The sequence below is a fragment of the Polistes fuscatus genome, unplaced genomic scaffold (genome assembly GCF_010416935.1).
Source record: "Polistes fuscatus isolate 324 unplaced genomic scaffold, CU_Pfus_HIC Scaffold1, whole genome shotgun sequence".
Taxonomy (NCBI): Eukaryota; Metazoa; Arthropoda; class Insecta; order Hymenoptera; family Vespidae; genus Polistes; species Polistes fuscatus.
Genome location: NW_025112997.1, coordinates 2,505,954 through 2,523,778, shown reverse-complemented (window position 1 = coordinate 2,523,778; position 17,825 = coordinate 2,505,954). Strand labels below are relative to the sequence as shown.

Sequence of the window (17,825 nt, the reverse complement as noted above, 5' to 3'; positions counted from 1 at the left end):
ATACGACGGCGTGGACAGTCCTTTGCTCCTCCTTTTTAATTCCTCTTGAATCTAATAGCAGACATTACACGTCGTAAAGATTTGACGGAAACTAGTTTTTAGTATATATATATATAATTAGAGAAAAAGAAATAAAAAAAGAAAAGAATGCAAAAGAAATAAAGAAAATTCGTGAACTAATAAGTATTTATCAAAAAAAGAAAGAAAAATTTTTTATTCTTACGATTAATTGGATAATAACACGACTTTGTCATGTTGAAATTATATGAGAGTTTTTTGTTTTCTTTTTCATATAATTTTCACATAAATCTCTATATATATATATATTGATTTAATAATTATTTCACATATATTATTGACTGCGACATATGTCTCGTGAATTTTATGTAGCCACATCATGTAGATAGTAATCACATTTAGTAAATAATTATCGAATAATAGCAATAATAATAATGATAATAATCTGGTTTTATCGAAAAAAATAAATGATTTTCATAATAATTCTGAATCTGAATTAAGAGCAGAGATAATCTGATAATCCGATTTATTAACTTATACATAGAAAGACGTTCCAGCATAGATTTATTGTTAAAGCTCGACATGATGAGAGAAATTAATTCAATTTTTTAAATATAAAACGAATGATTGATATGTATTAACAATTATGATTTTAAACAATGACGAAAATGTGTGTAAAAGGAAAAAAAGATGAATCGAAGAAACTTAGCACGTTTCCTTGATCTGATGATATATATATATATATTTATCAACATTGGCAATGTAATTAAAAATGCACAAAAAAGTGATCATAATATACATGAATTATAATAAAATAAATTTTTTTAATAAACGGTCAGAAAACTTTTCTCTTCCGCTTTTGTTCTTCCTTTTGTTTTTGTTTTTTCTACTTTGTTTTCTCTTTATTTTCATTTTTCGCTCTTCTCATTTATTTATTTATCTAGTTTTTTTTTTTTTTTTCTAACAATTCACGTCACTCGATCGTTATAAATATATAACGTGTGGTCTATTATTAAATGATATAGCAGCATTATAGAATGAAATATATTTATCTATTCAATATATAATGGGCGTTTTCATAGCACAATATGTGAAAATACTAAAAATTTAGTTAGGCTACTTTGTACGATATTTGTATAGTAATAATGAGAATACTGAGCTCTGTCATATGTACTTGACATATTATTATTATTATTATTATTATTATAAAAAATCGTAACGAGTATTAGGAATATTCTTCATCTATAATATACATTGCGTAATGATTCTTTATTTATTCTTTCTCTACTGCCGTTTAAAAGTAATAGTGTTGCAGTGTACTTAACAATACATTGAGCGTTTTATTTTTCTTTTAAACGAAATTTTTAAATGATCTTAATATTTAATAATAGTAATAACAATGTATATTAAATGAATAATATTTGCAAAATATAACAAATATTATACCAATGATCATAACTTTGTGTAGTTTTTATGAAACGTTCAAAGCAACATTCGAATAATAATATAATCAATTTTTAACATTTATTATTCGCTCGATGCAAGTACACTTCGAATTACTATCGCTTTAATAGAAGGATTATGCGTTATAGATAGAATTATAAATATCATGCAATATCGAGTAGTCGACAAATTTTTCCATAATCTTTCCTACAACATCAAACTACTAACGATAGAATATTGCACAGAATTAAAAAACAAGTATATATATATACGGAAAAGTTGAATTTGCAAACATGACGATACCCCTTGAAAAGAAACATTTCGCAAATAGATAATTATATATCTACATATTATAGAATGATATATAAGTTTTGCATTTTATAAAGTTAAATAGCATTGCCAAGGAAGAAAGAAAAAAAATGTGTCTATCTAACGTTTAGCGAGTAAAAATAATTATGATTGTGTACATAAATTTTATCCTGTATTTAATAATAAAGTTATCATACGAATTAGTAAATGTATATATATATATATATATATAGCGAACATCGTATATATAATCTTTGAAACTTATTATATGAAAGGTGAACGACATTTACATCAGGTAAAAAATCATTATTTACCATCAATATATTGTATATTTATAGATATATACATAGAATATATATTTAATAGTGTACATAGTACATAAGGTCTTTATGAATATTATACATTGAAAGGTCCAATTTAATTTTCTTTTTTTAAAAACTTTACTATCTAAAAAAATATTTTAAATTGCCTTTACAATTGGCAAAAAAAGAATTTGCCTAATTTTGAATTATACATAATACAATATAGATCTTAATAGCAAAAAATGCTATATCCGCTACAATTTTGTACAAAAGTATATATGCTGTAACGTAATCGTCAATTTTGTTTTCTATAGATTTACATAAAGAGTGAAAGGAAGAATAGTAAAAATAATTGTTAAATACAATTTAATCAAATGAATAATTAAAAAAAAGGTTTAATATACCTTTTTGTGATATACGAAGTTTCTATGGGTCAGTTATATGTGTATTACAATAATTTATATTAATTTAAAGTGAAATGTCAATTAATGAACCCTCGCATATATATGATAATAGTTAATAATGATTTTCTTTTATAACTATAAAAGTTTGAATATTTTCTTTTATTTTTATAAAAAATGTACAACTGGACCCAAAGAAGTAAAATTCTTATTTTGCTTTTTTTTTTTATTAACTGGAAATAAAACGCAACCCTTAATATTCGTTCAATATTAATTCGATGTAATCTTTTTAGGTGCGTGAATATGACTGTGCCTTAAAAGTGAACTCTTATCGGTAAAAGTTTTCTCGCATTCGACGCACTTGTACGTTCTACCAGTATGTGTAACTAAATGCCTGCTAAGTCCAGATGCATGACAGAATGCTTTGGGACATAATTGACAATGATGAAGTTGTATATCATTTGGATCCAACTTTTGATGTCGACGCATGTGCACTTTCAGTGCTTCGCGTTGGGTAAAACTCTTTTCACAATGTTGACATTGGAATGGTTTTTGTCCAGAGTGAGTCATTAAATGGCGTAGTAATATTTCTTTCTGTGCAAACGCACGATGACATATATTGCAACCAAATGGTTTTTCACCTAAAAATAATACAAAACTTATAAATTTATCAAGTCTTATAATATTAAAAAAGAAAAAATATAACAGATATTTGTTATATTAAAACTAACCCGTATGTGTGCGTTCGTGTCTTACTAAGGCTGATCTCGTAGGGAACCATTTCTCACAAGCTTGGCAGGTATATCCTCTTTGAGTAGAATGAACAGATTGATGACTTTTTAACATTATTCTTCTATTAAATGCTTTTGGACACTTATCACATTTAAATATTTTGATCTCTGTGCTTGCATCAACTATAAAGAATAAGATAATCGTATTAATTATTTTTTTCATTTATACTCTTATTTAATAGTCAAAATACTTCGTTAGGTAATCTATGTACCTATTGTATCACCTATCGGTTGCAATTTCAATGACTCTCCTTGACCAGAACTGTTACTAGTCAACTCCATCATGTAAACATTTTTATGATCAGCATTAGCGATAGCTCTTTGTACTTCCTCAGCTTCATCTTCAGATTCTTGTTCTTGTTTAATCCTAGTTGTACGTATCGTACATCGAGCTTTCGCTGTTCTTTCTTCAGCCGGTACTAATGTAATACTTTCTGGATCTTCCGACATAGGTTCTTCCATTTCTGGATTTTCAGAATTCATACCTAAAATTTGTCCCCAAAATTAATAAAATGCAATACATTCCAATCATCTAAATAATAGTCTTCCACAATAATCATCACATACCTAAAATATATCCACCAATTAATTCTTCTTCCGTAACTTCGATAGGATCTCCATCAGCTTGGCTTCCGGTTCCCTTGGTCGATACTAAATCAGCTAACAATTGTTTAACTTGTTTAGATTTTCCACTACCCGATGCTTCTTTCAAACCATCCGTATTGCTTTCTTGATTGTCCGTCTCTTCATCTTGCTCGGAATATTTGCGTATTATCTTTAAATGTGACCTAAGCTTAAGGTCTACCGCTTCGCATTTCTTTTTAAATTGATATGACTTTTCCAACTGGTATTTGCATGGATAACAAATTTTATTTGGTAGGCCATCTTCCTCGTAAACCTAATCATATAAAATATTTAAACATTTTCTTTTTATTGTACTACAATCAATTTAAATATATAGAAGAATAAAATTAATATATGTTGTTGAAATGTTTCAACATCGTTTAAAAGGAAAACAAAAATGTTTGTTAATGTAATAAAGCAATGAGACTATTAGAAATTAAAAGGAAACGATTGCATAATAATTAGAAAATAAATTTGATAATTATGTTGAAAAACATGATTATCGACTTAATAATAGAATTGTATGGTGAGGAAAAGAGAGGAAGAGAAAGGTAAATGTGTATTGAAAATTGAACGTTGCAGATTTCTATAAATTCGAAAGGTAAAGATGGTATTATTACATTTCGTAGAGTAGTGCGCTCTCTCTCGTTCTAGATCCCTGTAAAACGAAGGGAGCGCGAGATATCGAGAGTTACAAAGTCGATAACTCGGTAAGGCCGGTAGTTACTGTGAAAGCATATATATATATATATATATATATATGCAGCGCGTCACACACACACACACACAGAGAAACGCATCTATGATTTACATGAAATTGTAAGGGAAGAGAATGAAAACGAGAAAGAGAAAGGGAAAGAGAGAGAGAGGAAAAAAAGAAAAAGCGAATCATAAATGCACATACGTATATATGTGCATGTGTGTATATATATATATATATGTATACATTACGTATATGTACCTATATACTATGTATATACATATATATATATATATATATGTGTGGTATAGGAATAATCAAGCGAAAAGATAAAATAGATTCCTATTTTTCGTAACGACCTATCTCGAGTTAAATTATAAAAATATAAAAAAAGAGCCTATTTTTAATGCCATCGAATAATATATATATATACATTTGTTTATTTATTTATTTTATTTCTGGTTACTTTTTGCGCGCCAACAAATGGACGCTTACTTACTTCCAAATTGATGCATGCCATGATTCTAAGTGGCAACGGTATAGTCTCCTCATCGAATATCGGCACCATCTCATCTTCCTTTGCCAAGCACAGTCGGCAGAGCTCGTTCACATGAATAATAACGTTGCTGGGGCCGTCGCCCTTTTTTCTACTATACGTTTTCATTATTATTAGAAAGTAGTATGTATTTCTTCCTGTTCTTCTTCTTCTTCTCCTTCTTTTCGATGTTCTTGTTGTTCTAGTTCCTTCTTGTTGTTTTAATGTAGTAGTTGGTTGTTTAAAAATGAGCGAAATTAATGTGTATTATTGTGTGTGTAACAACAATATTCAATATCTTGTTAGCGTCCCTCACGGATCTGTCGTGCGTAACTTTTTATCACGGAAAATATTAGGAGTTCTCCAAAGCTCGCCAAACGATCAGACGTACTCGGTCACTCACAACGGGATCTATAATGGCTGCGGCGTACTGTCGTACAAGGTTTCTCGACCAATGAGCGCTTAACATGGCGTTGCGATCGCATCTTCTTCTTTCCACGTCCCCGATATTACGACTACGACGACAACCGAAAATTTCGTCGCCATTTCTTCTTCAATTAAAAAACTAACGCGTATGAGGAAATAAGATAATATATATTAATTTATTTTGAAATCTTAGAGGAATATACTATACGATATACTAGTGATATCTCACTTTTTCAAGAGAATTACGGATATAGAAAATATACTAGAAGCCCTTAGGGAATCCATTTTGAGAAAACATCTTGTTGCTGCATCGCGAGTCGGTAAGGGCGGTAACTTTTATTGATCTATTCTCTTACGTTCTTCTCTACGGCGGGAAACCTACCACACACGTTTACTTTTTCTTTTTAACTCGGTATTATATTCTTTTCTTTTTTCTTTTTTCTTTCGTAGCAAGAGGGTAAGAATTTTTCAACAGCCCCGTTTCTCTCGGTATTTTACTTATACTCAATTCGACTCATTCTTCGGACAAAAATAAATTGGAAAATAAGAAATATATGAGAAACTAAGCCGAAAATGAAAAGAATATAAGCATAACGCTCGAGATAATTTGTTAATGGTTTTATTAGAAATAACAAATTCGATTGTGTGTACGATAAAGGATATTTCGTAAGATGAACGCGAATAATATCGACGGGTTTGTTCGTGAACAAACTGTTAGGGTGTTTTAGTTCCTATGTCCTGATCGTCGATATAGCCGTAATTCGCAGGTTATGGTACAACGCGTGATATATCAAATGCCATTCGATTATCGAAAGTACGCGTGTACAACTTTGGAATACGATGACGTAGAAATCGATTAATGTTCGTTACTCTTTTGGTAAGAATAATTTCTTTCGTAAATACATATCATTTAATTTTTGTCATTTATCGTACTATTAATTCGCTTATTCGTATAGAAATTAATATTTCAAATAAATTATGAATATTATTATAGAATCGGTTATTAGTAAAGGTTGATATTCGTTAAAAAAATATCAACATTTTGCATAAAGACTTAATCAAAATTGTAACAAATTTATTACAAATACTCTGAGTTTAAATGAAATGTATTTACTTATTATTTATGTATATATGTATATATATTTAAATGTTTAATATGACATAATAATAAATTGATTATTAATTTATTCTTAGGCTCTATTTCGTGCCAATATTTTGTTACGTTCGTATATGTTGGATCCAACATAAATTATTAGAGTGTATTACATTACCGACAGTATAGACATTCACAATATAATACATTAATTTTATATTTAAATAATCATTATATTTTGTTAAAGAACAAGAAGGATAACAACGTAAATAAGAATATTTTAATAAAAATATATTAAATGCTTATATTATCTTTTTTTTTTTACTTTTTGTTAATTATGATAAGAAGAACTTAAAAAAAGATCTCAATAATCTGTAAAGATAATTTTGTAAATGTGGACTACAAATAATATCGCCATCTAACGATGGAAATATAATTATAAGAAATCGAATAGCGCGCCAATACTTTCGGATATTCGATATAGTTGATTTTTTTATCGGCAGGTGGACGCAGCGTCCATCTTGTCCGTAAAAATGGCGCGTTAAATATGCAGATTTCGTTTGTTGGACGAAAATATATTTTTTTAAATAATTAATAATAAACATATCGTACTTTTTTAAAAAAAGAAAGAGATAAATTAATATCGTAAGTAATATTAAAATTATTCATATCACCATACTATCTTTCTCAAAATGAAATAAATAAACTCTAGAAATATATATCTCCGTAATCATCGCGCTAACGTAAGAGAATATAAATGATTAAGAGTTTATTTAGTTTAAAAAGTAAGCTTTGCATATTTCCACATATCCCATAAATTACATTAGTTTATTTTCGAAATCTCGATACATGCACACACATAGATGTAACGATGGAATCGAATAATTTATAGAATATCTCATAAATTTTCACGATCATCTAACGGATTAATCGTATTTTCCAGGTTATCTCGCTAATAAAAGTGAAAGAGCAAGTACTACCCGCCATAAAGGCGGCCATTTTGCGCGGGAGTTTGGAATGGAAAGTTGAGCGGGAGGTTTTAACAACGTTACTTTGAAAATATTCGAGAAAACGCAAATGAGTTTCTTACGTTTGCCAGGAAAGTGGTTGGACACGATGGATGATAGCGGTGGTGTGAGGGGTCTCGAAAATAGCTTCGTCCTGTTTTAATATGAGAATGAGAATGAGAGAAAGAAAGAAAGAGATAGAGAGAGAGAAAGAAAGAGGAAGGGTGGAAGAGAAGAAGAGGGAGAGATAGTCATCACTCCACTGGTACTCTTGTATGCTTTTGCTTTTACGAGTCCAGTGTGTTTCGATAGACGAGGAACGCGTGTTTCACCTTTTCAACAGGAAGGTAAGTTTAAAAGCTTCTAAGAAACGAAAGCTTCCTTTTTTCTTTATATCTTTTTTCTATCTCTTGGTTTTTCTTTCTCTCTCTCTCTTCCTCTTATTTTCGTACATTTTACCGATTCTCTTTAGACCGGAAACGGAAATGTAATTCTCTTCTGGTTGAATCATTTTATTCTTCTTCTTTATCTTATATTTAACATTTTTCTTTTTCTTCTTTTTTTTCTTTTCTTTTTCATATTTTTTTTCAATGTTTCTTTTTTATTCATTTTAAATTTATTTATAAGACATATAATTAATGTATTTGTTACAGAGACAATGAGCTATGTATGTACTTATACATTTGTTTAGTGATTTTATTTAAATGCTTACATTTATCTTTTTATTAGACTGGAAATTTATATATATATATATGTATACGTTGTATTTTAGTATAATCTTAATTTATTACACTCATTCTTAGATTTCTAATTTTACTCATGTTATTTTTGTGTATCTCTTTTATACTTTTAGTTTTGTATATAGTATTTGAGAAGATATAGGGGAGAAACGAGAAGATACGGAGAATTCGAGGAAGAAGACAAACGAAAAAGAAAGAGAGAGACGAAAGAGTTTCTTCCGCATTGTACTTTTTCTTTAAAGAAAATTATGGTCTTTCATTATATTAGAATTTGTTTACAATTTCTTTTTTATTTATACTATACGATCATATTTTTTAATGGTGTTTATTATAATTATTAATTTTATTTCGTCAGATCATCGAGTTTATTTTATAATCTTCGCAGAATATGTACTTCCTATGACTATATACACTGGAATATGCAACTTCGTATATAGTTATGTTGTATCGTAATGCAGATACACGAAAATAGTTCGGTTAATCTGTAATATCGGTACGGAGAAGAAAAGCGTGTAAACAATCTCGGCTCTTGGATATCTCGATGTCGAATACTTGGCACGCAATCCAGTGTTGATTGCACAAAAGAAAATAGAAGAGAAAATACGAGAATTAGGGTATAGAACACACACATTAGGTGTGTGTATATTACAAAAAAAATAATTTCAATTACCAAAATAAAAAAAAAAAGAAAAAGAAAAAAGACAGAAAATGAATGTTGGAGAAGAAACTTTATTGTTCATAATTTTCATTTAAAGACTTTTTTTTCCTTTTTTTTCTTGCTTTCATTTTTTTTAAATCTGGCATACATTTTTCGGTCTGAGGAATCAAATTTCAAAGAAGAACTGCTCTCTTTTTCTTTCTCTCTTTCTCTCTCTCTTTCTCTCTCTTTTTCTTTTTCTCTTACTCTTTCTGTTTCAATCCAAGAGCTCGCCCAAATACCAACGAAGCTGGTGGAAATAGAAATGAGTTATGTAAATGGAAACGGATATCAAAATTTCATGTTAGCAGTTGTCGCTGTGCGTTACCCATTCCGAAACTAATTGTCTTCGATCTTTCGAAAGATTTTTGGCTTGATTACTATTTTACCTTCGATATGTTTTGCCCTCGTCATCTTGTTCTCCGTCGTCGTCGTCGTCGTCCAGGATTTTTTGGATTATATCGTATAATGCAATATGATCCCTATACATACGATATTCAGGAAAGCTGACGTATAACTTCGTTAAAAGAGGGAAAAGTGGGAGAGATGTAGAGATTTTGCGGACGATGTAGATATATTCAGACGGAATTTCGTAGCAAAAATAACTATGGTAGGCCAACGGTAACTTGTACTATTCCCCCTTCGAACATCGAGATATTTTCAGTTAGAAATCTTCATTTTATCAATTAATTTATTTATATATTACAGAAGTCTTTTTTATTTTCTTCTTTCTAGGTTTAGTCTTGAGTTGCTCTTTAATTAAATCTTCAAAGGATTCTACTCAATGAAACTGATTCCTTTTGTTATATAGTTTCATTCATTCATAATTAGAATATCTGTTAAACCAACTAACTTCAGCATCAAGATACTTCAGTAAGAAATTTTCTATTTTTTTCAATTAATTTCTTTATATTTTTAGTTTGTTAATATTTCTTTTTTATTTTAGGTTTAATTTGATACAAGTTAGCTATAAAAAGGATTTCGCTAACGAAATTAGCATCTTTTGTTTCAATTTCTTGGTTTCATTCATAGAAGATTAAAATATCTATTTAGAAATAGAACGCGAGTTTATTGGAAAAGTCGTATGAAAATTTGCCGTAGGTTGGCTTAAGTGCTTGCTTGCTCTCTCGTCAATGTCACTTTCGACATTTGAGAATAGTCGTTGTAACTTAAGCGATGAACAACTTACTCCTATTTCCAAAGCTGAAAGATAGTGTCAGTGAACTCTCTTAGGAAATACTTCGAACTGGATACGAAAACTGTTCGAGTATTATCGTTTTCAATAGGTTAACAGTATTTGAACGATCATACGTATATACGTGTATGTGTGTGTGTGTGTGTGTGGTGTGCACACGCGCGTGTACTTCTATACATGTATTTTCGTACTTTTTCGTCATATTTTCTCGTTTATTCCATGTGCCACTTTTTGGCACGATTTTAAAGTACATCCACTAAATGTTTGTAATACACGGATAGTTTGTATTTGCGATTAAATGTCCAAACACTGCGAGGAAGAAAAATCTTCGAAGTAATGATCGCACATAAACGATGATTCTTAGCCAATAGAATTTCTGATGTCTTTTCTGTATCACACTTGTGCCTGACGATTAGTAATCGTGTTTTAAAGTTAAATACTTGAATCATCTTAACCATTTATATCTTCAGACTAAAGAGAGTATAGTTTGTATTGATCGTATCGGTGGGTTTTAAATAGAAAATAAGAAGAAGATGAGAGGAGTCAATATTGATTATAGAGTTCAATCAACTAATTTATTTTATCAACTGAATTTATTTGAATGTTATTATAAGAGTTTAATTGATATTTTGCTTTTAGTCAGAAGAAAACGAGGAAAATATAAAAAGAAAAGAAAAAGGAAAGGGAAAAATATGGCTGAACAGAAAGTGAAATACGTGAACAAGCAATTCAACTCTCCTATCAACTTGTATTCACCGCAAGCGATAAAGGAGACTTTGGAGAGGCAAACTCAGGTTCTGGCTAATGGAGCAGTCGGGTAATGACATTCGTACTTAAAATATCACGCACACGACCTACGGAAGAATGCAACGAGAAATAAAGGGAAGAATATTCATCCCTTGAGACAACGTAATCGTTCCTCATTTCTCTCTTTTTAAATTTCACGACAATCCAGGTTAAAAATTCAACCCCATAAGTTTGAGAAATGCTATTAGAACAAATCTAATTCATTTGTCTTTTATTATTCTCACAATCAGAGATTAATTCTCATTGTTTTAAGGAGTCATATCAAATCTTAAGTCTTCTTATAATATCATAATCTTATTTAAACACTTCTAGTAGAGTGATTGTATCCTAATCGCTATATTTATTTTTATGATATATATATATGAGCGAAGATAGATAAAAAAAGAAAAACAGATTAGGTTTATTGACCGATTGAAAAATGTAAGTATGTAAACAATCTTACCTCAATTCTATATATAGAAATATTATTATAGCATATATTCATATATATGTATTATTATAATACAGTATAGAAAATTCTATAATAATACAAATATATATATATATCACTTATAATTATAAAATATTTAAAGAATAATATATATATATTTATAAAATTTGACAGTAGTTATAAATATAGAATATTCGTTTATGTTTATAAATAAATCTTTCTAATCTCGGTTTTGAAGTATTGACGAGTGACGACGATTTAAAAGATAGGATCTCACACATAAGTGTTTTATACGAGAGTCAAGAGATGAATCAGCAGAGAAAACAGCAGCAGCCTGGTGGTGTTGCTACCACCACCGTCGTTCTCTTCGTCGTCGTCTTCGTCGTCGTCGTCATTGGCGAGAGACCGACCCCCCGTTATTTTCAGAGGGCCGAATCACACCGGTTAGAAATAAACGCGAACTCGGAGGCTAGTCGTTGCGCAAATCCCGTGAACGTCGTACTTGACTTAGTTTCGCGTTTGATGGCCCCTGGCTATACGGTTGACCGCAGTCTCTCGTGATTTTCGTGATACCACCCCTGTTATTCATTTTGCGCTCGTTTCGTTTATTCAATTATTTACCAGTATGATCGCTCAAAGAAGGTTAGATATTCTGTTTTTATTAATCTTTTTTTTTTAATCTTTTAAATATATTTTTTACAAATTTCATTTATTATTTTATACAAGGTGTCATGTCAATAGAACAATTTGGCTCAGTTTCTTATTTCATTTCATTATTTATATACATTCTTCTAATGTTTCCTCTTTAAATTTGATCAAATTATACAAAAATTTGCTGTCAAATTTTATTAATATTCTACATGACAAAGCTTGGCTCTAATCAGCCTGTTAAATGATTCATTCTCTCTCCCTCTCTCTCTCCTTTCTTCCACTCTATAAAAATAATTATTTTGTAAATCAACCGAGCAGATTCTGACAGTATCTTTTATTGTTTTAGGATCGATTTCAACCAGCTGGCAAAGCCGGCAAATTTGCAAAACAGCGCAGTACTACGCATGCTTGAAGAAGAAGAAGCAAGACAACGAGGTGGTCAACCAAGTAAGTATCACTACTTCTTGCATCTTCATTTATTTCGTTCACCTGCTCAATAGGATCATATACATCGTTTGAAAAAATTATGCACATACATATCGTTGGTATATAATTAATTGTGAGCAAATGTTCGTACGTGCTAATTTAACGTGATACGACACATCGATCTTTAACGTCTATGATGCATCTTTGATTCATTCGTTATAGATATATTTACTATTTTCCCTCTCTCTGTCTCTTTCTTTATATACCACGTGTCTGGCAATTATTCAAATATTAAACTTCACCAAATTAGCAATAGATGTGTAAAACATAGAAACCTTGTTTTCTTATCTTTTTTTTATTAATGTAGGATCATTCTAATCCCTTAAGATGAATTTGATGAAAATAAATTTTGACCTTGCATGTGCCGAGTGCATGACAAAGTATAACATTCGATAATTACTAAGATGATCTAATGATGAGACATTGTTTAAAATTAATCATTTGTTTTAATTGAATTTATTCGAACGTGCTTTCAATATGTATCGTTAAAGTTTATTATTTTCTTTTCTTTTCTTTTCTTTTTTTTTTACATACGTATAAATATCCTATTAAAATGAAATCTCAGTTTAACTTAATCGATTTATATATTTATAATATATAACTATTATGCTTCAAATTTTAGCAAGCTAATTTTACGTTTTACTTACGCTTGCTGCTTTTGCCCAGATCCGCAAGAAACGGAACTTAAACCGATCGTCGCAGAAGACTAACAAGATCACTGACACGCAAGGAATATACCGATCTACTACCAATACCACGAGAAAAATAAAAGTACGAAGGATTTTCTAGTACCTACTAATTTAGATCAAGAAAAGAGGCATTTAACACGTAAAATATCATACAAAAATCCAGTGGCACGTGCTTTAGCGATCCTCATCTAACTTCGAACGATTCGAAAGATCATTATGATCTTTTTTCTTAAATCAAAAGGCTTATGTCATTAATAATCTTACAAGCGAATGCGCCAGTTTTGTTCAATTGCAACAGGTAATCATGAAATTCAATTTCATTCTCATTCCATTATTTAATAATTATTTATGCACGATGTCGAATGATCCAGATTTATTATACATTAATATTGGTAGAGATGATTTTTAAATTTTAAACAATTTATGTTATATAAAAAAAAACTGTAAGGATGTGATAGTGATTTACCGATAAGATTATGATTTTTTTTTTTTTCAATACGAACCAATCCAAATACGTGCATTTTATCTCCGAGTGGTTGTTAGATTTTTGTATCACCCCCACTCTTTGGCCAATCACCAAGAAATCTCTAAAATCGGTGGCCAGGTCATTGCGGCAATCATGAAAGGTGGAAGAAATGTTCGTTTAGCGTTAGTAGTTGGCCAGTTACTGTTTTGGCAAAGTCGTGTTTCCTCCGACTTAATACACCTGAATTAGTGGATACTTCGTTTCCAAAATTTGAAACAAAAGACACAGGGTACGTTGTGACGAATATCATTTCGTAATAGATATACAGATATATATATAGATCTATCGTAATAATAATCATCATTTCTTGGATTTTCAATGTATAGTATTGTTTAGAGTGACCAGCTGATATTCAACCTTGTCATATGAATCCAATTTGGAAGAATATGCTTTGTGTTATCTGTGACAATGAGTGACCATTATTTTGTGTTTTAGTGAATTGATATATATATATATATATATTTTCAATGATTTTCTCTTTTTGGATAATATCTCATTCTCTCTCTTTTTATAGTGTATAATTATTAAAATATAATTATAATAATATAATAATAAATTTGTGTAATTTTAAAAGATTCGTTTACGTGTGAGATTCGATGAATTTTTAAATATTTTTAAACGAGGTGATCTCTTTTACTTTTTCTTCGCAATTTCTATTTTAAAATTTCATATATTTGTGTATTTCTTTTTTTATACATTAAGTTTGGACTCGATTGAAGTTTTTTTTTTAAAAAGAAAAAAGATATTGCATCGTTTCAAAATATATACATACGGCCTTCGAATTTCGAAGAAACTAAGAATACAACGAGGTCACGTAGGAATCAAGAAAATTCTAAGATAATAATCGCATAAATATAAACTTGGCTACAACGACGGGAATCAACATAAGGAATTTTAATTTCACGCTTTTGACGTAATTTGAATTTCTTTTTTTTTCTCTCTCTCTCTTCTCGGATCTCTCTTCTTTTTATTTACTTGTTTTTTTTTTTTTTTTTATATTTTAATTTTAATTTTTCTTTTTCTATTAATCTTTTGCAATATTCCTACGAAACGATCACAACGTCCAGCAACTACAGCCAAGTACATTAATATGATGAAGACGTTCGTTGATAATTTTGATCGTATGATCTCTTTCGTAATATAATTTAGATTTTATTAGAGATGCATATTGAGTGTCGTTAAATGCTAAATAAAAGTATTAGCATAAGATTGAATTTTCTTATAACATCATCATCAAATATTGGAAATAATGAATCGTACTTTTAACAAAAATACAGACGATATTATAAAAACAATTATATTATGCACCAATACTTTTGTTCAACGTTATAAATACAGTTCCAACTTTTGCTAGAAGATAACATAATTTAACTTTGTTTCAGATTTGAAACGTGTTGCTTGGCCGCCACCTCCTGAAGATCAAGATCTTGACTACGTTGAACAAGGACCCGTCCAAGCGAAGGTAAATATCACGATTCGCGTGACAATGATATATTAATAAGATATTCGTTGATGTTGTTAAGCGATGCTTAGTGTCTTTCATAGCATAATCCCAGTTATTTGGTACGTACGGAACTTCTTGTCATGTGACAGCATTTTAGCGTAATTGTGTTTCCTTGTATGTTCCATTCCGATAATATTCTTTTTTTATTTTTATTTTTAAAATGTTGATAAAACCTTGTGAACTTCCACGTGCACGCTACGTGTATTCCATACATATATGTATGTATTGAAATGTCGTGAAGCCTGATAATTGATTATTATTATTATTATTATTATTATTATTATTATTATTATACATGAAAATATCGATGTAGAAAGAATGCACGTTTGTTAATTGTTGATAAATGATTAAAAATCATTGTCAGCAGTATAGAAGGAAAACAATAGTGACAGGAACGTCGAATGTGCACGTTTTTAGTAGCAAACGACCATATGTTTATTTTCCCTTGAAAAGACCCGTGGAATCGGTGAGGTTCCCTCGTACCAGAGCAGTCCTTCATCAGGTCCATCACCCCAACCACCATCAACGGTAGCTCGTTCATCAACTCAGAGTGTCCTTCCATCATCCCCATCGCCATCGATCAGTCCAAGTGGAACTCTTCTACGGCAACCATCGCATTTCCAACAGCCATTTGCACCTAAGGGTTGGGCGCCTGTTACACCACCTGCTACCTCACCTGTTCTACAACAACATCCTCTTCAAGATTGGTCCAGTCAACAACCACTATCACAACCACCACCACCACAACAACATCGTCAACAACAATTACAGCATCAAAAGGTAAGTGATTCAAAGTACGGACGTTAATTTTGTGTGTACCTAAAGAAATTCTGAATTTTATAGACTTTTTAAAGAAAAGATTGAAATATTTTTTGTTTAATCGAAAATTCAGATTTAATTTGATACGTCCGTGCTTTGGAAATTTGAGCAAGATGAAAAGATAATTGTCATCTGTGCTTTTTATTTATCTTCTTCTTTTACTTTTTCTTCTTCTTCTTCTTCTTCCTCTTCTCTTCTTTCATTTCAACCCCTTCAACCTCAGATGGATTATCAAGGATAATCAATGCCTCAATGCAGTTATGCAATGCAGCAGAACAAAAGGGATCTCAATGAAAAGGCGAAACTTATTATTAATTCATGGTAATTTTTTGATATCCATATTTTTTTTGTTTCAGCAGCACTCTCAAGAGCATAACGAGCAAACGAGACAACAGAATCAACCATATCAATCTTACGAAGCACCACCTTCTACCATTGTTCTTAGACCGGAGCCTCCGATTTCACAGGTTAATATATCTATTTTCACTTAATAATAATAATAACAATTCAAGAAATACACGTTATATATATCTTCTCAAAAAAAGTTGATTCTCTTTTTTACACTGTGTCGTCCAGTATTTGTCCAATACATTTGCTTTGTAAAACCAATGTTGTATCAATGAACAAAACAGTGTTAAAAATAAATTATTTTCTTTTATTTAACAGATTATTTTAATTTGAATATTAATTTATTAGGCACCAGCACCAGTGTACCAAGCACAACCTGCAGCAACGAAAGCTCCAGTCAGTGGTAACATGAGAGGAGATCTCAAATGGCCACCACCTTCCGTAAAAGCACAAACGGAAGCTGAGAACCAAGCAAGGATGGAACTGGCTAGGGGGCCCGCCTTTAGGCCACGTCGGGTTAACAAGGATTACAGCGGATTCTTTGCTCAGCATGCTCTTAACAATACTTATCCAGGTTACAGAGCTCCACCAGGAACTCAATACTTTACTCCATCTTATCAACATTAGCGCAGAGGGCATTCTAATTAATATTATAATATATTCGCATTATATTTTCGCCTTAATATTATATAGGATTCTTTTTATTCATTTTTCTTTTTATTTTTTTTTTTCTTAGGATATCTGCACAAATTCCAATAATCGCCAATCGACGAGTTTTAATTGAAAAATCAAATTAAAAAAACTTTTTGTTAAGGCTTTTTTCTTTCTTTTCGAAACGGGGGTAGAAAATGACAGAAAAGTTCATTTCGTAAATTTGAAATTGATACTCTTGGAAACGATTAATTCATTATTTTATTTAACATGTAATTTTAATATATATGTATATATATATTATTTCTCATAGGTCTTGGCAAGCTCGTTGTACAGATTTCCTGTGTGTCGGATATATATATATGTATATGTATCTATTTACAGAGAGAGACTGACCGACTCGTAAATTATTCTAATTTTACATTTACCTTTTTTTCGTCGCATAAATATTTTGATATAAGAAAAGAAATCGTTAAGAAAAATTTATGCATAATTTATGCTTCTTCTTCTTCTTCTGTTATTTCTTTCTTTCTTTCTTTCTTTTGTGCCGATACACTATTAAAAATCATGACATTAATATAGCAGAAGATAATTAATGCTTCCAAATATTTTCCAGTCGTGTAATTTGTTTTT

At 30.3% G+C, this 17,825-nt stretch overlaps 2 protein-coding genes across 6 annotated transcripts; one reads left to right on the top strand and one right to left on the bottom strand.

The window, feature by feature from the left end:
- Positions 1-2,423: 2,423 nt before the first annotated feature.
- On the bottom strand, positions 2,424-5,575 carry LOC122522718 (zinc finger and SCAN domain-containing protein 12-like). Its single transcript, XM_043644003.1, has 5 exons — positions 5,088-5,575; positions 3,832-4,162; positions 3,477-3,749; positions 3,205-3,387; positions 2,424-3,114 (listed from the first exon to the last, which is right to left on the bottom strand). The coding sequence occupies exons 1-5, from the start codon at positions 5,250-5,252 to the stop codon at positions 2,744-2,746; spliced, it is 1,323 nt and encodes a 440-aa protein (XP_043499938.1). The 5' UTR covers positions 5,253-5,575; the 3' UTR covers positions 2,424-2,743.
- A 202-nt stretch (positions 5,576-5,777) lies between these two features.
- LOC122522728 (putative uncharacterized protein DDB_G0290521) lies at positions 5,778-17,351 on the top strand. Of its 5 annotated transcripts, none has more exons than XM_043644016.1 (9): positions 5,778-5,869; positions 6,000-6,426; positions 7,586-7,996; positions 10,921-11,098; positions 12,516-12,616; positions 15,253-15,332; positions 15,828-16,154; positions 16,553-16,660; positions 16,890-17,351. In XM_043644016.1, the coding sequence occupies exons 4-9, from the start codon at positions 10,974-10,976 to the stop codon at positions 17,166-17,168; spliced, it is 1,020 nt and encodes a 339-aa protein (XP_043499951.1). In that variant the 5' UTR covers positions 5,778-5,869; positions 6,000-6,426; positions 7,586-7,996; positions 10,921-10,973; the 3' UTR covers positions 17,169-17,351. The 5 variants fall into 5 exon arrangements, with proteins under 5 accessions (XP_043499951.1, XP_043499945.1, XP_043499946.1 ...); XM_043644010.1 differs by having other exon boundaries at positions 16,550-16,660; XM_043644011.1 differs by lacking the exon at positions 6,000-6,426 and having other exon boundaries at positions 5,789-5,869; positions 16,550-16,660.
- The last annotated feature ends 474 nt before the right edge of the window (positions 17,352-17,825 follow it).